Consider the following 25,852-nt stretch of genomic DNA (forward strand, 5'->3'; position numbering starts at 1 on the left):
ATTTTTTAAAACTTTCACTCGGTGCTGTTATCGATAAGTGTTACCGCACGCCTCCGACGACGATAGTCACCCGATAGTTGTTTATGTAATTGAGAACAGCTGTGCGAGAAGCATACTGGAATCATGTTAAATTTAACGCTCCGCCGCTTCGCTGGAGTTTCCTCCCGAAACCTGAATCAACTGGCACCCACGATCAGCGGGCTGGGACAGATCTACTCCAGAGCCACCATGTCGCAGCAGGCAGGGCAGTATCCACCCATCGAGTCGGCAATGCGCAAGGCGCTGACCACAGAACTGAAGCCGGTATTCCTGGAGGTCATCAACGAATCGCCGCAGCACAATGTGCCCAAGCGTTCGGAGTCACACTTCCGAGTGTTTGTGGTCTCTGAGAAGTTCAACGACCTGACCCTGATCAAGGTGAGTGTGGAAACACCTGGATTTTTAGGTGATTAACGAGTTTGTTCCGCCACAGCGCCATCGGTTGGTCAATGATACCGTCAAGAATGCACTGGCAGCAGCGGGTTTCGAGTTCATGCACGCCCTGTCCATAGAAGCTAAGACGCCCAAGCAGTGGGAGCCGGAGCAGGAGCCGGAGAAAAGTCCTCCCTGTTTAGGTGGCCACGGAAAGTAAGCAAAGGACCTCAGCCCACTCATATGTACAGATTTATAATATTAAAACAAGTAACAAACGAAAAGAAATGTGGAATAATGGGATTTTGGGGCATGTCAGCTAAGTAAGCTTAAACCAAACCAGGACACTGCCTGCTCCGCTATTGCATTGCCTCCACCTGACGTCTGGCGGACAGGATGACGTCGTTAATGCCCACACCGTCGTAGGCGGCTCCGCAGAGCGACAAAGGCAACTTGAAGAACTTGATATAGTTTCTAATGCTCTCCACGCGCCGCTTGTGGCCAACCGTGTACTGCGGGATACACTTGTGCAGTGTGTGAATGCGGCTAAACTTGGGCTCCTCGCTGATCTGCAGAATCTTCTGTACATGGCTAGTGGCCAGGTCGAGGATCTGCTTCTGGCTGGGACGATTGCCGAACCATTGCTCGAACCAGTGGCCGCCCATCATCACGGTGAGGATCGTGTTTCCGCCCATGTCGAAGCAGCAGCTGTCAAAGATTACGCCCAGAATGGGCAGTTTTTCTACGGGCGGCACCAGCAGACCAAATCCATCCTGCTTAAGGAGGTTGCCCTGGAACTGCAGGTTCACCACCACAACGTCAACGTAAGGAATCTCCAAGAGCTCGGCGCACAGCGAGGGATGCTGCTGTTTTACAAGAGGCGCCAGCTTGTGAGCTGGCAGGGCACTGACCACATGCTCCACCGGCACTTCCGCATCTTTGATGGTCATCTGGGCGCCAGAGCTGTTGAAGGACAGGTTCCGACACTCGTTGCTCAGCTGTACGTTGACATCCCTCTCCACCAGGTACTTTCGCATGGTGCGTGGCAGGATCTCCAGGCCACCCTGCAGGCCGTACATGGCCCACTTCTCCTGCAGCGCCTGCGTATACAGCTTGGGCTGCCCCTGGGCGAACAACCCCTCCTTGGAGTCTTTCTCTTTGTTTTGGAAGAGCGCATAGAGGGTCCCCTTGAGCACACCACCGTACTTCTGCTCCTTTTCAAAGAGACCTTCCATTAAAAAGCGGACGCTAATCTCTTGGGCGTTCCCCGCACAAATGCCGCAGATCATGGGGCTGATGGCGTAGTCGGCGATCTCTTTGCCAAACCGGCGCTCCACGAAGCTGTAGATGCTCTCGTCACCCGTCTTGACCGGTGTGCTTTTGGTGAACAGATCCCGCAGCAGCGCCTTGTACAGCGGCTTGGTGAAGGGCGGCAGGACACCGAAGAGACCCTTGGGTCCGTTGGGCAGAAGACACAGTTGTCCCTTCGCATACAACATCCGATTGCGGGCAGCCACATGACTGCGTGGAATGGGCTTCACCGCCAGTTTGAGCTCCTCCACCAGCTCCAAGGTATTGGCTCCAGCCTCTCCCACGGGCCGAATGGTTCGCGGTCCGCTCTCGAAAATGAAGTTACCATCCTTGCGGTTCTCCGACCGCACCCAGCCCCCGACCCGCGGTAGGGCCTCGTAGATGGTCAGCGGCTTGCCGAACCGGCGCAACAGATAGTAGCCGGCGGAAAGGCCGCTCAGACCGGCGCCCAGCACAGCCGTCTTCATGTTCCCGCTGCTGCTCCTGATGTCTTCAGAATCCTTGAGCGGATTCTGACAACTTATGGAGTAGTGTTGAGATGACTTGCGAGGATTGGGGAAAAACTCAACGCCCGGTTTGATAAAAATATCGAAAGCTTTCGCGGCTTCTCGGGCACACTAAAAAGCTGGAACCCTTATGAACGACCAGTGCTGCCTATAGCGAAACTCCTACAACATCGATGGCCAAGCAAGCGATATTTATCGAAAACTTTGATCTTGTCTTAAAAACACTATTCGTGGCTGGTCACATTGATTTTGAAGATTGCAAAAAATTTCTGTAGAGCGCAAAGTTTAAGTACAAGTTAATTGCGCATAACATTGTTCGCTATGCGACCCGTTGACAACCTTAACAATCTCTCCCAAGAGCCCGGTGGATCAGCACTTGAGTCAACCACAGAGAATAATTCGGTAAGTGTAAAAACATACATACACACATATGCGCATATGTGTGTATGTATGTATACTTGGACCTCGCTTAAGGGGGTCTTCTCATTCAAAAGCCGTTTTTTGACCCTTTTTAAAAAAATTCTTATTTGAAAACGCAAAGAATAATTGAAAACTTTTTTTATTTATTGTATTCAAAAATGTTCAAAGTAACTAAAAAAGTTGTTCTTGCCTCGATACGAGGGTTGTTCAAAGAGTAATGAGACTTCAAACTTGGTGGTCGAAAAAAAAGGTGTCGTCCTGGCGGCCACGATTCAGGGTCTCCAGAGCGTCCGAAATGAAAAATAAAAACGGGGTTATAATCAGAATAGATGTCATTTTCGGCTGACGGAACAGATTTTTTTTTTTAATTAAATTCGATTTCGGGCGTTTTTTTTGTAGTTTAGTGTAAAAAAAAATAGAAAAAAAAATTTTAAAAAATCTGTTCCGTCAGCCGAAAATGGTGACAATTCTGCGTCGATTCCACTTTGTTTCATGAAAATCGGTTTAGTTGAACTGGAGATATGGCCGCCAGTTCGAAAAACGTGGTTTCGAGATAAACGCGTTTGAAGTTTGAAAAAAGCTCATTTTGCATAGATCTTGCTTCACAAAAAAGACTGTATCTTCTAAAGTATTTCGAATTTCTAAAAATCCTTTTGGGGACATATACACACCATCCCAAGCTATAAATAAATGCAAAAAAAAAAAATCGAAAAAAAAAGTTGCCCAATGAGAAGACCCCCTTAACAAGGGCAGTGGCGGATGCAGGCGGAAGGCAATGGGGATCGGCCCCAAGAGGTCGTGAATCCTTATTTGACCACCAACTTTAGATTCACTCTGACCGCACCCCCCAATGAGAAGTCAGTATTCGCCACTGATCACGGGGCTACGTTTCTAAAAAAACTCGTGTTAAGCGAAACTTGGATTTATTATAAACTAAGGGGTTACGTTCTTAAAATGTAAAACAAAGAAACTATTGTTTAAATTTGGTGTTATACATTTGTAAAAACTTAAACATTTAAACACATCAAACATATGTATATAAATATTTATATATTGATATTTCAGGAGAGCAGCGATTCCGATATGGAGGTGCTGGGTAATACAGATGGCGATCAAAAACGCATTATCCAGAGTCTTAAGAGAAAGAATCTTACAAAAATAAGCGATCTTGCTGCCAAGCTGATAATAGTTGAAAATAATCTAGCCAGTGAAAAGGAAAAGACAAAAGATAAAGAGGATGTAATTAAATCATTGAAGTTATCAATCGATTTACTTAAAGATAACACTGCTCAAAGCCTAAAAATAACGAACTGCGATCAGCATAAAGCTAAAATTGACGAATTGATTGCTGATATTGAGATATTAGAATGTAAACTTAAGAGTAGAAACGAAAAAATTTCTGAATTAGAAGATAGAATGGAGGAAAACGAAATTAATCTTATAGAAAAGGATGAGCAGATCGCTAACCTGGAATCCCAAATAAAGGTATCGTTGGACACAACTCAGAAATATGAAAACGATCTAAAGGATAAAGATGTGCAGATCGCCAAGTTGGAGTCCCAAGCTAAAGCGGATGCAGCCAAGATAAAGAACCTAGAAAACAACCTATCTAGGTATACTTTACAAATTCACTCCAGTGATGATAACAGTAACTCTCGAGTCTACCTTAACTGCACTAAATTGCCTTTAATTCAATTTGTAAAGCTTCCTAATGGCTCTAGATTTGCGGCAGTTTTTGAGGATCTCCCAAAAGCCGGTCCTGGTTGGATGCTCATACAGCGTCGAATCGATGGAAGTGTCGAACTTTTCGGAGATTCGGGTTCAAATTATAATGAAGGCTTTGGTGACCTAAGTAGAGAATTCTGGCTAGGCTCTAAAAAATTAAATGAGCTGACTACAAACCAAAGATATGAATTATATATTGAACTCGTTGATTTTGATAATGCGACGGCTTACGCTCGATATGATAACTTTGTGGTTGGCAGCCACGCAGAAGACTACACATTAACGAGTCTTGGTCAATACTCTGGAAATGCTGGCGATTGCTTGAGGCGTGGTGTAAGTTGCAAATTTTTATGGCAACGGCAAGAACATAATGGATATACGAGACAATGTAATTCTCAAAGTATAAACGAACGTATTGGATGGTGGAATAATACTGATTGGTAAGAATAATAAAATATAATACATAAAATTTGATTATAAAAATAACAGAGAGAGCTACTTAAAAAGGAGTCAACATTTCTGCGACATTACAGGTTATTACTTTACCAAATATCACAACTAATTATTATTATATTTTTATTTAAGCAATTTGAATGGAAAATACTACAATTGTAAAACTATATTGAAGTCTGTTGATGGCATTTGGTGGGGCTTGTGGAATATGAACCAACGACATTCTCTCAAATCTTGTAAAATGCTTATAAGGCCAAAACCGTAGCAAGATCTGACAATAAACTTTTCATACAACATTATGAAAATTTAGAAAGTATAAACTAATATCACATGAAGCATTTAAATTTAATTTGTTATATCACTTTGAGTATTTCTTTTTTATTCGTTATGTATTTTCCCGGTTTCTTAAAACCATTAATAAATATATGACAAACACCTCATTCTTGGCTTTATTATTATTATTAAAATACGTAATTTTGTAGGTAATTATTGTTTAAAAACGCTGAAACCCTTATAATCGACCAGTGCTGCCTATTTCGATATAAAAAAGGTCCTAGAACATCGATGGCCGATCAAGCGGTGTTTATCGAAAACTCCGATCTTGCCTTGAACTTTTGTAGCTGGTCACATTCATTTTGAAGATTGCACATTTCTGTAGAGCGCGATTTAAGCGCAGTTTAAGTACAAGTTAATTGCGCATAACATTGATCGCTATGCGACCCGTTGACAACCTTAACAATCTCTCCCAAGAGTCCTGTGGATCAGCACTTGAGTCAACCACAGAGAATAATTCGGTAAGTGTAAAAACATGCATATGCTCATATGTGTGTATGTATGTACACTTGGCCCTCGCTTAACAAGGGCAGTGATGGATGCAGGGGGACAATGGGTCCGATCGCCCTTCCAAGAGGTCGTGATTCTTTATTTGACCACCAACCAACTTGAGATTTACTCTGACCGCACCCCTCAATGAGAAGTCAATATTCGCCACTGATCACGGGGCTACGTTCCTCTTACATTTGAGTGTGGGAATCCCCTATTTCTACAAGCTTGCGTATGTTTGCACATACATATGTAAATATATGTTGTACCTTTAAAAACTTTTCATGCTGACTTCTATACATACATATATACTTACATATGTATGAACATATGTATATATAAATATTTATATATTGATATTTCAGGAGAGCAGCGATTCGGATATGGAGTTGCTGGGTATAACAGATGGCGATCAAAAACGCATTATCCAGGGTCTTAAAAGAACTATTAAGCGGAATCAGACAAAAATCAACGATCTTGCTGCCAAGCTGACAATAGCTGACAATAATCTGGCCACTGAAAAGGAAAAGACAAAGGATAAAGAGGATGTAATTAAATCATTGAAGTTATCAATCGATCTAATTAAAGATAACACTGCTCAAAGCCTAAAAATAACGAACTGCGATCAGCATAAAACTAAAATTGACGAATTGATTGCTGATATTGAGATATTAGAATGTAAACTTAAGAGTAGAAACGAAAAAATCTCTGAATTGGAGGATAAATCGGAGGAAAACGAAATCAATCTTAAACAGAAGGATGAGCAGATCGCTAACCTAGAATCCCAAATAAAGGTGTCTTTGGATATAACTCAGAAATATGAAAACGATCTGAAGGATAAAGATGAGCAGATCGCCAAGCTGGAGTCCCAAACTAAAGCGGATGCAGCCAAGATAAAGAACCTAGAAAACAACCTATCTAGGTATACTTTACAAATTCACTCCAGTGATGATAACAGTAACTCTCGAGTCTACCTTAACTGCACTAAAATGCCTTTAATTCAATTTGTAAAGCTTCCTAATGGCTCTAGATTTGCGGCAGTTTTTGAGGATCTCCCAAAAGCCGGTCCTGGTTGGATGCTCATACAGCGTCGAATCAATGGAAGTGTCACACTTTTCGGAGGTTCGGGTTCAGATTATAATGAAGGCTTTGGTGACCTAAGTAGAGAATTCTGGCTAGGCTCTAAAAAATTGAATGAGCTGACTACAAACCAAAGATATGAATTATATATTGAACTCGTTGATTTTGATAATGCGACGGCTTATGCTCGATATGATCACTTTGTGGTTGGCAGCCACGCAGAAGACTACACATTAACGAGTCTTGGTCAATACTCTGGAAATGCTGGCGATTGCTTGAGGCGTGGTGTAAGTTGCAAATTTTTATGGCAACGGCAAGAACATAATGGATATACGAGACAATGTAATTCTCAAAGTATAAACGAACGTGTTGGATGGTGGAATAATACTGATTGGTAAGAATAATAAAATATAATACATAAAAGCGATATCTCAGAAATTTGTTTATAAAAATAACAGAGAGTTACTTAAAAAAGTCAACATTTCTGCGGCATTACAGGTCATTACTTTACCAAATATCACAACTAATTATTATTATATTTTTATTTAAGCAATTTGAATGGAAAATACTACAATTGTAAAACCATATTGGAGTCTGCTGATGGCATTTGGTGGGGCTCGTGGAATATGAACCAACGAAATTCTCTCAAATCGTGTAAAATGCTTATAAGGCCAAAACCGTAGATCTGATAATAACATTTCCATACGCATTTATTCAAATTCTATGAAATCTAGAAAGTAAGAATCAATATCACATGAAGAATTTAATTTTTATTTTGTATTTTTCTCGATTCCTTAAACTCACTAATTACCAAGAAGAAATATCACATGAAATATGAAATTTTTCTTTGTTATTATGTATTTTTCCGATTTCCTAAAATCATTAATAAATACGTGAAAAACAGCTAATTCTGGGCTTTATTATTATTATGTGTATTTAAATACATTATAGTTATTTATTATTTTATAGTACCCAAGGCATGGTATTCAATCCTGCCCAATATGCCACATACGCCGCATGTGCCGCCAGCAAAGGAAGTGCGGCTGACACACACGCACACCACCAACCAGAGTCATTCATAGTGAATGTGTTTTGGCGCCAGTTCTGATGAATCGAACATAGCGTCGTCCAGTGGCCCGTGGCCCCACGGCACCGCAACACTCCGAAAAAGTTGAAAAGCTCGGAAGGCGAGCTTAGACCAACCGTATCCGTATCGGTATCGCCGCCGAGTTGCAAGTCGTCGGAGTCCATAGCGCGCAGAATTGTATACGCTGCTGACGAGAAAGGTTGGTTCTATTGGCCGGAGCGCGTCGCGTCTGGGCCTAAGTGAGTGTGTGCTGTGTGTGTGTGTGTGTGTGGAAAACTGCCTTTATATACACACACCCACACAGTCATGGAGGCAGGAAAGTGAAAAATTTTGCAAACTGCGTTTTCTGCCAATTATAGTGTGCAAAATTGGTAAAAAACATGAACGGCTAAGCGCTCCAAGTCCAGGCAATTATCGTGGAAATTGTGCAAAATTTCGGTATCCGTTAAAGACGGTCTTGAGTGAACCAAAGAAAATGTGAAAATGTGCGACGACACACATACACACAGGAAATTCAATTAAAAAATAGCATGTCCAAGCATGCGTGTGTGTGTGGAATAATTAAAGTGATGGCAATAAAGGTTGCCTTTTTTGCGAAATGAAATGCGAGGCCTGAAAGTAGGCTATGGAAATTTTAAAGGGACTTTTTTTCTTCGAGCTGTTAAAGGAACTGCTGCTGCAGGTTTTCATTTAAAGGATACAACATAGTGACACACACACACACACACATGCGCATAGATACGGCACAGTGAGCCAGTTTTTCGTTTCACATGCGAACGAACGCACAAAACGAGCACACACCATAGCACCACACCACCACAAGTCCCCCAAAAACGAAGGGACCCGATGATAAAGTCGATGTTCCAGGCCGGAGATACACTTGTATCGTTCGGGGCCCCCTTGCCCTGTCATCGTCAATGTTATTTTTGTTGCTTCCTACTCGCTGTCCGCCTCTGGCTTCGTGTGTTACGAGTATATGTGTGTCAGTCAGTCACTGGCCGAGTTCCTTCGTGTCTGTGTTCTGGTGTGTGTGCGTGGGCCAGGAGTAGATACGCAGATACCTACAAAGCCATCCAATATCCACTGGCATATACTGGCAGCCCAGGCGAGTTCAATGCGCGGCCAGGACGAGAGCTCAGCTCTGTTTACATTTCCCCTTCGGAGCCGCTCGCTCGTCCTGCTGCCCCTCCCTGGCACCTCCTTCCTCCAGCTTGTTGGCGTGCTGCGGGAAATTGTGTCGCCCGCTTATTTATTATGGAAATGCAACTTTGATTTCACTCGGCATTTGTCCTGCTTCTATTGTTTGCAGTCGCATTAGGAAGCTTGTTAAGTCCTGTGTCCTTAGCTGGTGTGTGTGTGTGTGTGTGCTAGGTCCTTAATGTGTTACGTGTATGTGTGTGCGGCACGACACGAAGGAAAACTAAAAACTAGGGCAGTGTGTTTCCGTTTCAACGACATGCCGCAGGCAAAAGGACGAAGCCCCAGGACAGCAAAGCCCCGCTAACTTGTACAATCAACGAGCACTAGGTTATCCCCTTAAAATAGTTAAAATAAAAACAGTTTCACATCTTGAGAGTAAATCAAAGCTAGAAATAATATACGAATAGTATTTTTTTGTTAAATTGCCTAGGATTCGGTTCCACATTGCGTATGCTTAATAAAAATCCATGTGCGACGTTTGTTGGTCAAGAAAAAGCTTTCCCCCTCGACCATTTTCGGAATCACTCTAAAGCGCAGAAGCCTACCAGCAGCCAGAAAATGAGAGAGAAGTCTCTGAGACAGCGAGAACTGAGAATAGGGAGAGAGAAAGGCAGATAAAAAGAGAGAGAGTAAAAGAGCTGGGCTTCTCAACTGATTTTGCTTTGAAGTTTGCTTCGCGTCTTTATTTATTTATTTACTTGACCGCCTTGTTTTTCGTGCTTATTTTTTTGTTGAAAAAGAATCGGGAAAAGTACAATTAAATACCTAAAAGTTTTATCTATTTTTCGTGAATATTGTAAATGACAAACCAACAGCAGCGGTAGCAGTCCCAAGCCAAAATACAAATATATAAGTATTTTTAAAGCATTTAATAACATTGACAAATGTCGGCGGTCGTAAAGAAATTAAAATAAAAATAATGATGACAGCAGCATAACTAAAAAAATGATATATATAATTAATTACCCTCGCCGGTTGCCGGTGCGAAGCCAATTTAAATAATATTTAATATATCGCTCGAAACCACAAATAAATCTCTTGCAGCTTAACACATTTGAGAAATTTTGAAGGAAACATGAGGAGCAGTGTGACTAAACGGAATTTCTAATCTAATTAAGTTCAAATACAACTTTAACAACAAATTCAAATTCAAATTCAAAAGCAAAACTATCGATCAAAATTACAAAGAAACGAGCAAACAAAACACAACCTAAACAACGCACAATGAAACTGATAACGCCCGTATAAACACCATGCAAGTGAGCTGTGAAATTCGAGAGGCAACTATGAAATAACCGGAAAAAAGGCCCCCCAACAGCGACAAAGGAAAACGCAAGCCAGATTACAAGCCATTTGCCACGTGCAACAGCAGCTGCAACAACCCACAAATCGTCTACACATTGATGTGCGATTTGAGCGTGTGAATGTTGGCAGCCCTGGAGCCCTGCCTCGGTGGTTTAGCCAGTACTAGGTGAGTAGTCCCGTCCGCCAGTAGTTTGCACACACATTCACCAAGCCACCAACTGCACACAAGCCCGATTGCCACAACACCAATCCAATACCGAATATCACACAAACACTTTTCCGTAAGGAAAGCGAATATGAAAACGGATAGCCGGCGGAAATCAATCACAACTTCCACAACAACCACGACCACAACGCGTCCATCGCCAACAACTACACTGGGTCCTCCCATCGGAAAAGCGATCCATCAAACATGGCCAGCTGGTGTCCGAATTGTCACGAACTGCCACCGTTCTATCCGCCCATTATGCCAAAGGTAAAGCCCTTGATGTCATACGTGAATCCCCAAAAATACTCGTAAATTCGCCGCGCTTGTGAAGAGGCAATCAGTTTGTAGAACTCACGTCCACGTTTAGTAGGTTCCACCAAGGGGTCATATCTACAGCTCGTCTGTCAATCAATCAATCAATCCATCAAGCGAGCTAACGTTTTGCATATAAAGAATACATTTTCAATGATCTTTCCTACTGGCTCTTGACCCCTGTCCTGTTATCAATTTGTTTTGCATTTTGAGCTCATTTCAATGATCTTGGAATCATCATTATATTAAAAATATAAAATATATAAATAAAATAAACAATTTAAATAAAATTCACACTAAATATTTCTTGGATTATGTTCATACCTAGGCTATCTATCATCATTAGCTCTTTATAAAGAGCATATAGCTTTATTCATTAGTTTTAGAGGGTTTAAGAAGTATTATAAATGCATTTTTATTTAGGAAATATTATATAATATTAAGAACTATTGATATATATTTATTTATTTATTATAAGTCTTCTGGAATCGGCTCTCTTATTTATATTTGTCATATTATTAATGTCTAATGTCTCCAAAAAAGCTTATTAAAAAGCTAAAAGACCTTAGAAGAAAAAATGTGATTTCCCCTAAATAGATTTTCCAAAGATAGCGGTTCTTTATCTATTTACTTATCAATAAGTTGTATATATATATTTCATTTTTTTACTACCATATAACCCATATAATTCTTTTCGATTTTATACTGCCCCTCCCACAGCCCTTTTACTATACATTTCGAATTCGTTTCGCTTCATTTAATAAATGGGATTTCCATCACTTTGCGCCCGTCCATTCATCCAGGGGTTCACCCCTTCGCAGTGGCTCGCGTGACCTTTGAGAATGTGGCACACCGAGCATAGAACACCGACACGGCACTCACTAGTGACCACCGACCAAGTGCAGCCTAAGCCCTCTGGCCTTGGCCAGTGTCCAACGGACGGAATGGAGGGGCAGCCAGCCGGCAATCAACGGACCCAATCAGCGGGCCAAGTGCTGGCCATAAATTGCTCAAAAAGTCGAAGGGTATTTGTCAGCTTCGTCAGTTGTCAGCTCTCCGTCTCCGCTTTTGTGTCTTGTTCTCTATGAGCGTTTCGCTTTGACGGACATGCGTCAAGATAGGGCTGGTCAGGGGCTCGCCCACGCCCCCAAAATCGATAGTTCGCAATGTAAATTATTATCAAGCCACTGCCTGTGCCGCCTACGGCCGCCGTGTGACTTCATCCGTTAGATTGGTGTCCGCCACGACCTCCCAACCTGATCCCGCCGGAATGACAGCGAAATCGGCCTGGCGGCATAATTTATATCTTTTTGCTATCGCAACCACCCGCATTCATTAGTCGCCTGTCCCTGCTGACTTGGCCCAGTAGTATCTTTGGGCCAGCTAAGGCGACTTGGTCGAATAAAAGCCATAGTCTCGGTGCCCAGTGCCATGTTATAAATAATTCATTCACTCCACGCCGGCCACTGCATTTTCGCTTGGATCGATGAAAGCGCTGGGAAATTAATTCAGATACACAAACAGGCAAGACCCGTGTAATTTTAAGGAAACGTGTCCGTGTGTTTACACAAATGAAACGCGATGCCACTTTTAAATTTTAACCAATTTCCTTAGTATATTGACTTTGGCTTTTTCACTAACAAATTAAGGATTGGATGTGTAAACATAATTGACTTAATGGCCAGGGGAATTTAGTTCCATTACTTTTGATATAATATTTCAAATAGTAATCCCTTCTCATGAAATATTGCGTATACGCCTCGTTACCCCTTAACGGCAAAGTGATGAAAATTAGTATTCAAAATGTTAATGTTTATATTTACTAATTAGTTATACATTTATTTTATTATTTTTAACTTTCACTTTGTACATAAAATAAATGAATATTGCGCATTCGCCATGTTCGCCCATAAATTCAAGGTGAATCCTGCTTAAAAATAGTCAACAAAATTTTATTGAATAACAATTTTTCTCTTCTTCGCTATTTTTAATTGCGTAAATGCAATGAAGCGGAGAACCTAACCGCCCAAGCATTGAAAAAAAAAAACATGCAGAAAAAAAAAACTGAAATGAAAACTATAAATACAGTGCACGCCGTTGGCTTATGATGATGATGTTGAGGCTGATGATGGGACGGAGATGAGGCTGAGGTTAATGGGGGATGGGGATAGGAACGTGATGTGAGGGCTAGTGGAAATAGTGGCATGTGCAAACAAACTGGGCCAACTTGTTACCACGGCTGCCCCCGCAGGAAATAGCAAACAAAGCGCGTAAATTATGAAACGACAGCTAACTGGCGGCGGCATGGCGTGACTCGCCCGAGTTAACTGTAGCAGTAACCGTTAACCTTCCACCTTCCCGCCCACTAACAGGTACCCCCAGCAACCCCAACCCCCGCTCTAGGGGCGGGTGTTGCCCGGGGACCGTGGGGTCATACAAAAAGGAATGCAAAAAGTGTGTGTATAGGCGCACGGCACAAAGCAGAGAGAGACAAAACAAAAATGTATAGAAGCGAACTCATAATTTATTTATTTATATTCGGCCTGCCGTTGTTTTTCTTGTTGTAACAATAATTCATTGTTGGCAACACACACACACATGCAGAAAGTTCTTTAATATGCTGGCTGCCCTTGCCAAGGGTACTGTCAACATGGGCATCATCCTGGACAGACAATAAAGTCGACAATTTTACCAAAACTTATTAATTAACAAATTTATGATAAAAAAATATAATATATCACATTACATAAATTATGTGAATAGTTTCTTTAAAGAGTTTCTTTAATCTGAATTCAATGAACAATAAGCAACATTAAGTAACTTAAAAAAGTTGATTATTATATTATTAATATTATTTATTATATAATTATTATGTATTAAAAGTAGACAGATTTTTAAAATATTTTCATTGCTTATAGATTTTATATTAAATTTTGTAAAAATATTTAAGCAATCAAAATGTAACAAATATTTCTTTTCACCAAATTCAATCATCTCTGATCTTAATTCCTTTTAAATCCTTGAAATCCTAGAAGTGCCCAGCATTAGTAATGACCCTTAAGTTAGGGTATATCCTCGTTATTCCAATACCCTATTCAATTTTCTTTGTCTTGGCGCTGCCTTTTAATTAAATTCAAGTTTGTCGCCTGCCCTGACACTTTTGGCGGTCAGCCGAAGAGGCGTATTCCCATAGAGCCTCAGAGCCGCAATCTGCAATCCGCCGGAGAGCGGGGAGACATGGCGAGCGGCCCGGAGAGTGGGTGAGCTGGGCAGAGAGTGAGAGCGAGTCGGAGCTCCGTCAGCAGGAGATATAGATAGAAGCGCCAAGAGCCCGCGTATCGTCGTTGTCGTCGGCGGGGCAATTGGAAAACGGCTCGTTCAGTTGGTGGACGCCAGTTGTGCGGTTCGCTCGGTGCCTCCTTTTTCACTCAGCTCGATTTTAGATCGCGTGCGTGTCGTGTGTGACATCCACCATTATAGAATAATATATTCGGTATCCATATATACCGGGGGTCCGTGCCCGCTCCCACACCCGTATCCGTGCCCGTATCCATATCCATATCCGTGCAAATTGCAAACACACATGCGTGTGTGCAGTGATTCACCGAGTGCGTTGGCCTTTCCGGTTGTGAATTGTCCCCAGTTTGAGTTCCACAAGTCCCCAGTGAATGCAGGCGACAATAGCACCTTGAGTGGCCAGATCGGCAATAGATATAGATCGGAACCAGGCCCATGCCCAGTGTAGATGGCCTTTGGCCGGTGTTATGAGAATTTTTGTCGTCGTCGCCGTTCTCGCCGTCGTCTTCGCCCGTGTCGCTGTGCGTGTGTCCGCGGAGGAGATCACTTTAAAAATAACAGATTTGTTTGATGCTATTTATAAAAGGCGGGCCAAGTTTTCGTTCCGTTTCGCATTGTGAGGCTCTTGGCACTTGGCTTTTGCTTTCGGATTTCGGTCCTACTCGCCTGCACTTGAATATCCAACCCATCAAGTGAATATCAAGTGAATATTATATTAATTCGACGACGTGTGTGTGTGTCAGTGGCGCAATGTAAACAGCCAAAATGTCGAGCGATTTGATCGGCACGAATTTTAGCAGCACATTGACAAATGTAAGGAGGATGCATTTAGTATCTAATGAATATATAGTCTAAAACTGATGTGAAATTGTCGGAAAAATATAAATGTAATAGGTTAATATTCACCCAAGTTGGTTTTATATATAATTTGAGCTTAGATGTAATATAATTAAATAAACTTTTGACATTTATTCTACGTATTTTGAAGCTAAAGAGCTTGTTCTTAAGATTCCTTTTGTAGTTTTGTTTTAAGATTATGTTTAAATTATAAGAAATATTTGTAAAAAACACTGTTTGCCCTATTCCTAATTCAAATTTATTAATAAAAATGCATTCAACTCTTTAGCATTCCATTTTTCTGTGTAGAAATAACAACTTTTGCGGCTAAATAAACTTAAGACTTTTATTTGTGAACTCATTTTGCGCTAAGACTTTTCATAGTGGCACCCTTGGCCGGGCACAGTTTTTGTTTACATTTGCCAGCGTCGCCAAGATGAGGAATATATGCTATAGACTATATAGTATCTATATATTTTGTTTCTGTAGCGAGCGAGTGTGCCTTCGTATATATGCATAGAGAAAGGCATTCCGTCGATCCTAAATGTCAAGTGTATGACGTAAACATTGTTTCCGCCAGTTATTTGTATATTTGTCGTATTGATTTATGCCAAGTTCGGTTAACAAATTGCCAAATACCAAACGCTAATTGGTTATTGTGTGTCCCGATCTTTTGCAGGGGATGTCGGGGTGTGACCAAAGCACTGTCGAATCATTGGCCGACGATCCAACAGATTCACCATTCGACGCCGATGATTGTCTCAAGGTGCGCAAGTACTGGTGCTTTCTGCTGTCCAGCATCTTTACATTCCTTGCTGGCCTGCTCGTGGTGCTGCTATGGCGCGCCTTCGCCTTCATCTGCTGCCGCAAGGAGCCGGACCTGGGGCCCAACGATCCCAAGCAGAAGGAGCAGAAGGCCTCCCGCAACAAACAGGAGTTCGAGGGAACCTTTATGACAGAAGCGAAAGACTGGGCTGGGGAGCTTATCTCGGGTCAAACAACAACTGGTCGAATTTTGGTAAGTACCCATTGGCCATTGGCTGTTTGGTCATTCGCTTTTTGCCATTCACTGTTTACCATTAACCAACCATCCATCATTTATGAATTTCTTTTGTTGTTGGGGTCACTGGGTTTCTTTGGCCGCGCATATGGTGGCATTAAAGCACTTGAAAAAAATGTGAAGTCCTTACTATTATTTATATAATATTAAAGGGAATTTTAGAACTTAGATTTAAAGGATTCATTTTTTAAATAGTTCAAATTGTTTTTTTGGGTAAATAACAAGATATCTAGCAATTTAAAGTTACTATTGTTTCTTTTTTTTATAAATAATTCCCTTATTATTTCCCGTAATATTTAATATATCTGAACCTATAATTTCTCTTAGTGTCCGCTAAGTCCAATAAATAATTCAAAGATCTACTGGAATTATTGCTAGTCATAGCCAAACACAACGTCCTTGTCCCTGGCTGCAGCTGCGAAAGTTCACCCAAGTGGCAGGAGAGTGCCTTGGTATTGCATTTGGCCAAGTTTCGAGCCATGTTATTCCCTGCTCCCACTTGCGTGTACAATTTTGTTTGCGATTGCTGAATTCGGGCAGCCATTTCGTGTCAACAGCGGAAGCAGCAAAGTAAATGTGCCATTTCCATGTACAATAAATACATGAGCACAAATTGACTGAGAGGAGTGGGTGTGGGATGGTTTTTGCCATTACACTCTTTCTCGCTCAGCGGAGAAGGAATTAACTTCAATGGGCTCCAAGACCGATTGGAATCAGTGGTTTGTCCAAATATTACGCATACGTCATGGCGTACCGCCACCCATCCATTACTGCGAGTTAGTTAATTACTCAACCGGGCTCGGTGCCTATTTAGTGGGTCTTATTGGGGCATTTCAGGTAATGTCGTCGATAAGCATTTCTTGATTTGAAGTTGCCGACACTTTGGACGGGAGCTTATCGTCTAGATATTTGCATTTGTCCGGGAAAAAGTTCTTGTGCAATCTATTCACAAACATGTAAATCCTCTGGTGATATGTCGCAAATAACTTTGATAGAAAGTGCACAGAGAGAAATGAGTTGGAGTTGGTTTTAATTTGGAAGAAAAGGTTATTATAATGATTTTGAATGTATACAGAAAGTTCAGACAGATTCAACAAGAATCTACTGATATTAGACAAGGTTTGAAGGGATTTTTAAAGCTTATCATACCTTTTATTATTAGGTTTTGGTTTCTATAAGTAATATAAGTTATTTACAAAAAATCTTTAGTAATCCTGGGCAACAACTAAAACTTTGATTGCCAGGCTGTAGGCCAAGGCAAAAAGCAATCTTCCGCAGTCAAGGACACACCGCCTCTCTCCCGCAGTGCGACAGGCTCTGGCCGATTGCAAGGGGTCAAATGTATAGCGTCCAGCCTTGGACCACGCACTATCCGTATCCCCACAGTTGGCAGTTCAAAGCTGTTGTCACTGGGACAATGGCAGTCACACAATTGCACAGCGGTCGAGCAGGACTATTGCCATGTTCAGGACACCCCCGACGCCGCATGGGTCCCTGCGTATGGCAGGCACATTTATCGATAGTTTCTTCTCTCTCCTCGGAGCTAATAATGGAAAAAGGGATCCAAGAAAATGATGTATGCATATGTTTGGGGCGTGTGTATGTGGGTGGCAAAGGAACCACAACAAATAACAGTAAATAATATGGTAAATGCCAGGATAGCAGCCGCTTAAAAGGAAATGCCACCAGCAAGAAAATCGATGGAACAGCGCGCACATCCATATTCCCATTCCTCGGCCTCGGCCCCGTCCCCATCCCCAATCCCATTCCCATTTCCATTTCCACTTTCACCCTTGGCGGGGAGATTGTGAATGCTTATTACCAGGCCTAGAGTAGCTACTAGCTGGTTTCTGTTTTTTTTTTTGTGTGCCTTCTATAGTTGTAGTCCTGCGCCAGGCTTTGGCAGCCAATTGGCTCCGCTGTTTGGCAGACAGTGTCGAGTTGCCTTTCTGTGGGCTGCAGCTGTTTTGGCAAGTCCTTGTGGCCCTTTCGTGAGGCGCCCCTTTCCGTGTCCCATAACAGTGCCTTTGCCTTTTGTATTGTTTATCCTTGTTGTTGTGGCTGGCAAAATAAATGGCTTTGCCATTTGGATATTACACAATTTCTGCCGCTCTGTTTTTTGGGCCACTTTTATTTTCACTTTCACTGGCAATGGCACTCTCTGGTTTATCATTTGATTTTCCTCTGCTGTCTGCCGTTTTGATTTCATTGAACTATCTGCAACTCTAAGCGGATTAAAGCCATGCTGCTGCTGCTGGCACTAATTGGCTTTGGAATCCGCGCGTCGCGACTCCAACGCGGAAGTTGGTTGCAACGGCTTAAAGCCAGCACTTATGGCCACAACGCCCACATCCGATTGCACTTGGTCACGCCATAGATGTGAGTGCTGGCAGAAAGAGTTTTTCCATCTGCCCATAAAAAAGATATTTAAATTTTAACTGAAGCAGACAGAAATGGAATTGTGTTTTTAAGTGCTACACTTTTCGAAATAATAGGAATTGTTTCAAAGAGAAAAGGTTCTTGGTTTTCTGTAAAAGGAAGTATATAAAAACGATATTCTTTATTTTCAGAGCTAAACAACTTTTCAAATGGTTTAATTTTTAAATTTCTTGAATAAGATTTTTCTGATCACTTTTCATAGGTAATAAGAGTAGTTTCTCAAAGAACTATAAAAGAAAAAAAAAAGATATATTTTAAAAGTTCTTCATTTTCTTGCCGTGCACTTGAGGCCATTAAACTGACGTCCGCTTTGCGGGCTCTCAGATTGATTGACCTATTCGCAGCATTATGGCCAGAACAAATCATTGCAGAGCAGCCCAAAGAGGGGCCAACAAATCGAATTGAAAATGTTATGAGTGGGACACGTGTTTTCTCGCCTCGTGACCCAGATTCCCAAGTTCGCTTGCTGATGCAATTTGGTGGCAGCAGGGCTTAAGTGCTTTTTTCTTACAAAGAAAAACTCTGGTGCTTGGCCGCTCTGCTGAGTGATTGACCCAGTTTTCACGCTTTCCAACCAACTTCATTTGGCGGCAGAGTGAAAGTGAAGACGTCAGAAAAGGTTGTCGCCATATTGAAAAGGAGTCTGCATTTATTACCTCCCATCCTTTGACCTGTCTATGACGTCAGATGGGGCTTGAGCTTCATTAGGTCTCCAGTTCGTGGGGATCAAGGCGGCTAATGAAAATGTCAGTTGCCTGACACCACATGACGTATACGCAATACCAGCCACGTTGCGAACTCCTTGCAATTTACTTTGAAATTCTTGTCTGGCTTCTGATATTAGCAAAGTTTCTCCGCTGCCCAAAAAAAACTTTATTGCGCAACTAACAACTTTCTAAGGGGACTCCTGGGGTACGGAGGGGGTTCTGTGTGTAATTTGCATGCCAACAAAAGGCCGCAGAGCAAGAATAATGAGTAACCAGCCAGGCCCGGGCCAAGACATTTCAATTTATGGCCCTAAGTAAATAGCTTGCGTGCCTGTCCCGTGCCAAATTTAGTTTTTCTCTAGTTCTCCTCTCGGGCTCTTCGCTTTCGATTATCCAAGTAATTACGAAACGATAGCACATCAGCTATTGCAATTACATTGGCATTAAGTACATATAACCAGATACATATTTGCATACATTTGGGTGCAAAATAATAGCAGGGGTTTTTGTTATCGGTTTAAATTATGTAAAAGTCAAGTATTTGCTTTCTAACAACATTAAGTCCTTAACTGAGGTAAAGAAATAAGATTTACCTTCATAAATATATTAAATACGTATTTTTATACCCTTTCAGGGTAATCTTATTTAAGTCAGACGCTTGCAAAGTAGTAAAGGAGTCATATATATATTCACACGAAGGGTAATGCGTTTATTTGAGGGTTTGTAAGGGCCTAAGAGGCTCAAGCATGTGATTGCTAAAATTCATTTACAAATATTCCCATTCTCCACTAAAATCCTAACTTAATAATATCTAAATATTTAATATTTTATAATCAATTTTACATTTATCATGGGTTTTAAATTCGGATCTTTAATCAAATGGCGAACTGTGAAGCTATCCGAAGTCATCTTTCTGTCTTGTTCTACATATAAGTTCTAAAACTTCAACCACAACTGTATATGTAACCACCGGTAAAGTGCAGCCGGCTGAAGTTGAACTACCTCGATTGGCCGCCATGAAACTGTTGTTTGTTGGCAAGCCCTGACATTTAAGTAGTTCCCCACCCAGGATCCTGGCCCGTCGCAAGTGCATTTCAATGCCCAGTCGGTCGCATCCAAAATTACCTTGTAAAACTTTCATGACTGCCGCAGATTTATCAACGGGGCGCCTCGACTAATTGCCCAGCAGCCGTGCGCGTTTTCCGTCCGGATGAGGCAAATGATCCGTGGCCAGAGTCCGGGTACGGGTCCGAGTTCGAGTTCGAGTCCCGGGGTCCGTGGTCTCTGCCAAAGTGTGCAATTAAAAATGCACATTACTACGGTTTCCTCTTTTTCTTTGCCTCTCTCTCTCTCTGTGTGTCGCAGGCACAATTTCCGATTATCCTTTCTACGGCTGGCGGCCTTTTCCTTTTTCCAATTTATTTCGCTTTCTCTTTTCGGGAGTGGGTGGGGTTGCGGGAGGTGGGCTGCGAGTTCAATGGAGCGTTCGAATGTGGTTGTCATCTGACAAGGCCGTGATTTATGGAATTGAATTGTAGCAGCTGCTCCGATTGGGTGGCTCTTGTGTATATTGTTCATGGGATTATTTCATAACAGCCAATGAATTTATGAGTTATGAAATGAACTTCACGTGGCCTTTAAACATAATAACTGCTGCTACATTTTGGGGGGAAATCAATAAAATTTAGAAGCTAAGGTAGTATTTGCAGAAATATCACATTTTTATAAGTCTCTTTTATGCATAGTTTTATGCAAAGTTTAGTATAAGTAAGTCTGTTTGAATATGTTTTTATTTTGAAATTATTTACCGATCCTTGTATTATTCTAAGTGTATGCATTCATTCACCTTTCATTACATTTTCACAACTTTTAATAAATAAGTATTTAATATATCTTACCTTTTATTTTCCAGGTCGTACTCGTATTTATACTCAGCATCGCATCCCTCATTATATACTTTGTTGATGCATCTAGCGAAGAAGTCGAAAGATGCCAAAAGTGGAGTAATAACATTACTCAACAGATCGATCTCGCATTCAATATATTTTTTATGGTTTACTTTTTTATACGAGTAAGTTGCACACTGCCAGACAGACAGACGCACACACTGAGTTGATTTAACGAATTATTTGAATCAATTGGTTGGAGCGATGATTTATGGTTTACACGAGAAAATTCTTAAAACAATCTTTCGTTTTTCCTTTCGTTCTTTCAATCTGACAATCTCCTTACAGTTCATAGCGGCGTCCGATAAGCTTTGGTTTATGTTAGAAATGTACAGTTTTGTAGATTATTTTACAATACCCCCGTCCTTCGTATCAATATATTTAGATCGAACATGGATCGGTAAGCGAAACAAATCCCTATTAAATTAACCTAATACCATGAAATTCCAAACTATCCAATTATATGCATACAAATCGGTGTTGATCAATTGTGATTGGAATGCAATCAGATAACTAAGACTCCCCTTTTCCCGCAAAACACAATTATATTGCTTTACACATACACACACACACTCACACGCTAAGACATCGAACCAAGAGTCCTGATCGATTTGTATGCATGCAATGTGCCTTACTCTACATTAGACATCGACGTGTGTGCCTTATATTACATAGAGTGTGTATTATCGTGAACAGGTCTTCGATTTCTTCGAGCGCTACGTCTCATGACTGTTCCAGATATTTTACAATATTTAAACGTACTAAAAACATCGAGCTCCATACGCTTGGCTCAACTAGTATCAATTTTTATATCCGTGTGGTTAACAGCAGCGGGCATTATACATCTGGTATGTAGAAACACACACAACACACACACATACTAATTGGGATCGGTTGTGCCTGCTTGGGTGAGTGCCTCTGTGACATGGTTGCAACGCGTGCTACAGAGCCAGTACCAAAAAAATTACGCATACGCCGCGTTGCATTCTGGCACAGAGACCGCCTGTGGGCACGCCCGAATCCCTACACTATATCTGCACATATTTATGTGCCAGGATGTGTTTATGGAGTGTCCAAATAGATGAACCGATCGCTGAGGCGACTGATAAAATTGCATTTGCATTTACTTAAAATTTAGCTGGAGAACTCTGGCGATCCGCTGGATTTTAATAATGCTCATCGTTTATCGTATTGGACCTGTGTCTATTTCCTAATTGTGACCATGTCAACGGTAGGATATGGTGACGTTTACTGTGAGACTGTCCTGGGAAGAACATTTCTCGTGTTCTTTCTGCTCGTCGGCTTGGTAAGTTCGCAACGCAACGCCCTCAAAACAATTACAATTAAACAAAATAAACCCGAAAAAAAAAGAAATACACATAAGTCTTAGCCTCCTTTTAGTTTTAACCAAGTATTATATACTATATATATTATACAGATGTAGCCAATGTTTTCTCTCTCTCCATCTCTGTCCGCCTCGATGCCCATTGAGTTTAGGCCAAGCCACAGCGGGGTTGCAAGTGCTGAAGTGCCGAAAAGTGTGTGAATGATTTAAGTTTTGGTTGCCTTGCCGCCTAATCTACTTACTAGACCAGTACCAGTACCAGTACCAGTATTAGTACAGTACAGTACAGTACATACAGTACAAGTGCTCAGAATAATAGTTGAGTAGCCAGAGCGATACCAGTACCAGTATCCATGTACTAGCCGATAGAATACTCAATACTCGATACTGAATTCGAACTCTCTTAGACGTAACATTATAGATGCGTTGACCCCTTTGCCCCTTGACCTCTCTCTCTTACGTAACAATAGACTTAATACTCAAAATACATTTGTTAATTGCATTTCTACTATGTACATGCCACGTTTATGTAAATACATAGAACGACTTAATACCGCTGCACAAGTTTTGAATTATGAAACTACTTTATTTGGGGCCTTGCGGCCGCGTTTCGTATTTGCGTTATCCCTCCTCCAAAAAGTTTCGTTAGCTTAACTCATCACCCAAGCTTAACGCGTTTTCTTTACCTTTACCCACACACACACGAATACGAATCTACGGAGGCATATCCTTGCGATATCCGCCAGTTACGATACTACATATATATACACAGGGGGCAAGGCAGCAGTCTGCGGCCCCCAAATCATCCGTTCACGCAGCCCATCCGATAATCTCGATACTTATGCATGCAGTTACCTTAATTCACTTTTCAGTTGAAACTTTCGATTTGCTTTGGTTTTTGTAATGGAAGATTTGTAGAACACCGAACACCAGAAATACCCGCAACACACACACAGCCAAGAAAGTCAGGGCCCCGAGCAGGGAAATATTTCGGTGTAGACCAGGAGAGCCTTACCACATATACTACTATTCGTACTTGTTATATCCCGAGTTAATGTTCTGCATGCTTTAATGCTGGCTGCCGCATATATTTATGTAACCAAACCAAAGGACCGAACCGGAAACGCTTTAGGTTTAGCTATCCTTTTTGGGTGTGAATGTCCCGGCCTGACTTCGTACCCATTTAAGAGTGATTTTTTTTTGTTCGATACATAATGCTAACAACTAGACTAAGCCTAAGACACAATCACCAACTTATACCTCTCTAAGCCCGTACATATATTTTTGCTGAATTGATTTTTGTGTTAATCTCGTGTATGATGGAATATTTTAGGCAATGTTTGCCAGCAGTATACCGGAGATAATTGAACTCGTCGGTAGTGGCAATAAGTATGGCGGTGAACTGAAAAGAGAACACGGAAAGAGGTAGTCTATACAAAACCATAATAAACAAAAAAAAAAACAATAAAAATAGTTATACATAATCGCATTTGATGTGAAAAACACCAAGCTACATTCTTAAAAATAATCCACAAAATGTTATAAATTGAAATAAACCTAAAAGTATAACTTATGAAACATATATATAAAATACCAACAAGCATAGTCAGTCAGTGAGGAACAAAAAAAATCTGTTCAGGACTATATCCCAAAGAGAGCTAGGTTTTACTTGGACCACAGAAGAAAACCTTTGTAAAGAACACACATATTCCTAGTATACTAGTATCTTGGACCCCTGTGGGGTAATCCGAAGTTCCAATTAGATGAATTCAAATATTAAATTAAAAGTCGATAACTAGTCTGTTACCCTTTCACTTTGTTTCCCTAATTTCATTGTATCTCTATGACTCGCATATATACAGTTGACTTACCCGCATCAAAAAGTAGTTCAGCCGACTCTTAAGTCGTTCGTTTTTTAACTATTTTGTTCCTTGATAAATAAGTATTTAAATGAAAACCAAAACCAAAACAGATATGACAACATTTGATAATTCATCAAGAAAGTAATAAAAGTAAAGTACAATTTTATCACCACGATTTGTACTTTGTTTATTTCCCAAGTTTTATATTCCTTATGTTTATTTTGTTGTCAGAAGATTCGAACACACACTGATCTATTTGTTCCAGTCATTAAACATTTTAATGTCCCATTCACTTAGGTTCCTCCAGTTTAAGTTGTTTATTTACCGATGTATTTGCGTTGTTTTCCCTGATTTATTTCGTTTCGTTAAACACTTTTATTGAACTTGGCCATGTCTATCATATAAATAACTTAGTAGGCAAGCGTGAGTTCATATCTTTTTCGTTCATTTTACTTTTGAATTTTGGATCCAGAATACACGTTCGGACTCAAGATATTATTATCGTTTAACTCTTTATACTTTGCCATGCTTTAAACGTTTCGTATTAACACCAGAGTTATGATACCAGATATGCGTTTATCAATTTGCAATAGTTTCAAGGTTCATATATATTTATTTCGATATCTTAAAGCATTTGTGCAAACTATTTAGGCGCATTGTTGTAACACATCCCACACAGATTTATAGAGCCCCCGAGCCCCACTTAATAAAACATTTACAAACACAAAGTCCTCCAAAATATAGCATCGGTCACGCATTGAATTAAAAGTAATATATAATTAATTTATCCAAAGTCATTATAATATTTTGTATTTTTTTAAAAGAGCAAACTTCAGCCACATATTTGCAATATGTATTTTTCGATTCATAACTCCCTTTTTACTCCTATTAAATTCAAAACACATTTGTCAGAGGCTTGCTGATCCATTTAATAATATACAAATAAGACATAAGGCCATTCCCCCGGTCTCCTTATATGATTTAAGAGGAGAGACTGATAAGGAACTGCCTTGGAAATTCGGAGGAGACCGAAGTTGTGCTTTTCATCACCCTTTTCCGAAGAATCAGCAAGTCTAACTTACCCCCTAATATAACATAGGATTGTACAAAGTACGGTATTCTTTATAGCGTAATACTAAAATTTAGCGCACTGTGACTTCCAGATGAGTCTAACGCCGATCTTACTACGTAAAACCTGTCTCTGTCTAGGCCCCAGCACTGTCGTGTATTGTAAACTACAAATGTAAATTATTAGATGTATCAAGTAAGAGTACTACAGTAAATAGATGCCGTTGACATAATGCGAACTACAAATTGGCAAAGCGATTGTGTAAAGTAATGTACAACTAGCCGTAAAGTATCTGTGTGGACGAGTGAGTGAGCGAGAAGCGAGTGCCGTGTCGAGTGAGCGTCCGTGTAAATAAGGAACGAGTGCGATGTGAGCGAGTGCTTTGCGAGCGAGTGACTGATGGCGAGTGTAAGTTCTATGACGGGTTGAGCGGTCTCCACTCTGCACTGT

General features: G+C 41.0%; 5 protein-coding genes across 19 annotated transcripts in view; 4 read left to right on the top strand and 1 right to left on the bottom strand.

Annotated features, from left to right (window-relative positions):
• The first annotated feature begins 6 nt into the window (after positions 1-6).
• Positions 7-699, top strand: LOC108073448 (bolA-like protein DDB_G0274169). Its single transcript, XM_017165072.3, has 2 exons — positions 7-417; positions 473-699. The coding sequence occupies exons 1-2, from the start codon at positions 124-126 to the stop codon at positions 629-631; spliced, it is 453 nt and encodes a 150-aa protein (XP_017020561.1). The 5' UTR covers positions 7-123; the 3' UTR covers positions 632-699.
• Ppox (protoporphyrinogen oxidase) lies at positions 651-2,328 on the bottom strand. The gene has a single exon (XM_017165071.3). The coding sequence runs from the start codon at positions 2,187-2,189 to the stop codon at positions 771-773; it is 1,419 nt and encodes a 472-aa protein (XP_017020560.1). The 5' UTR covers positions 2,190-2,328; the 3' UTR covers positions 651-770.
• Positions 2,329-2,438: 110 nt separating this feature from the next.
• LOC108073319 (fibrinogen-like protein 1) lies at positions 2,439-5,125 on the top strand. The gene is made up of 3 exons (XM_017164880.3): positions 2,439-2,630; positions 3,714-4,813; positions 4,959-5,125. The coding sequence occupies exons 1-3, from the start codon at positions 2,550-2,552 to the stop codon at positions 5,089-5,091; spliced, it is 1,314 nt and encodes a 437-aa protein (XP_017020369.1). The 5' UTR covers positions 2,439-2,549; the 3' UTR covers positions 5,092-5,125.
• A 346-nt stretch (positions 5,126-5,471) lies between these two features.
• LOC108073320 (fibrinogen-like protein 1) lies at positions 5,472-7,636 on the top strand. Its single transcript, XM_017164881.3, has 3 exons — positions 5,472-5,620; positions 6,014-7,122; positions 7,279-7,636. The coding sequence occupies exons 1-3, from the start codon at positions 5,540-5,542 to the stop codon at positions 7,409-7,411; spliced, it is 1,323 nt and encodes a 440-aa protein (XP_017020370.1). The 5' UTR covers positions 5,472-5,539; the 3' UTR covers positions 7,412-7,636.
• Positions 7,637-10,646: 3,010 nt separating this feature from the next.
• The window catches only part of slo (calcium-activated potassium channel slo), a 46,949-nt gene continuing 31,743 nt past the window's right edge, over positions 10,647-25,852 (top strand). For 6 of the 15 annotated variants that reach the window (XM_017165028.3, XM_041774502.2, XM_041774501.2 and 3 more), the window contains exons 1-7: positions 14,199-14,950; positions 15,654-15,992; positions 21,093-21,251; positions 21,415-21,526; positions 21,823-21,974; positions 22,265-22,432; positions 23,805-23,896. In XM_017165028.3, coding sequence (XP_017020517.1) covers positions 14,903-14,950; positions 15,654-15,992; positions 21,093-21,251; positions 21,415-21,526; positions 21,823-21,974; positions 22,265-22,432; positions 23,805-23,896 — 1,070 coding nt within the window. In that variant the 5' untranslated portion in view covers positions 14,199-14,902. Of the gene's footprint in view, positions 10,796-14,196; positions 14,951-15,653; positions 15,993-21,092; positions 21,252-21,414; positions 21,527-21,822; positions 21,975-22,264; positions 22,433-23,804; positions 23,897-25,852 lie in introns of those variants that run through there. The other 9 variants (XM_017165031.3, XM_017165029.3, XM_017165033.3 and 6 more) reach the window with 7 other exon arrangements.

This window comes from Drosophila kikkawai, chromosome 3R, assembly GCF_030179895.1.
Source record: "Drosophila kikkawai strain 14028-0561.14 chromosome 3R, DkikHiC1v2, whole genome shotgun sequence".
Lineage (NCBI taxonomy): Eukaryota > Metazoa > Arthropoda > Insecta > Diptera > Drosophilidae > Drosophila > Drosophila kikkawai.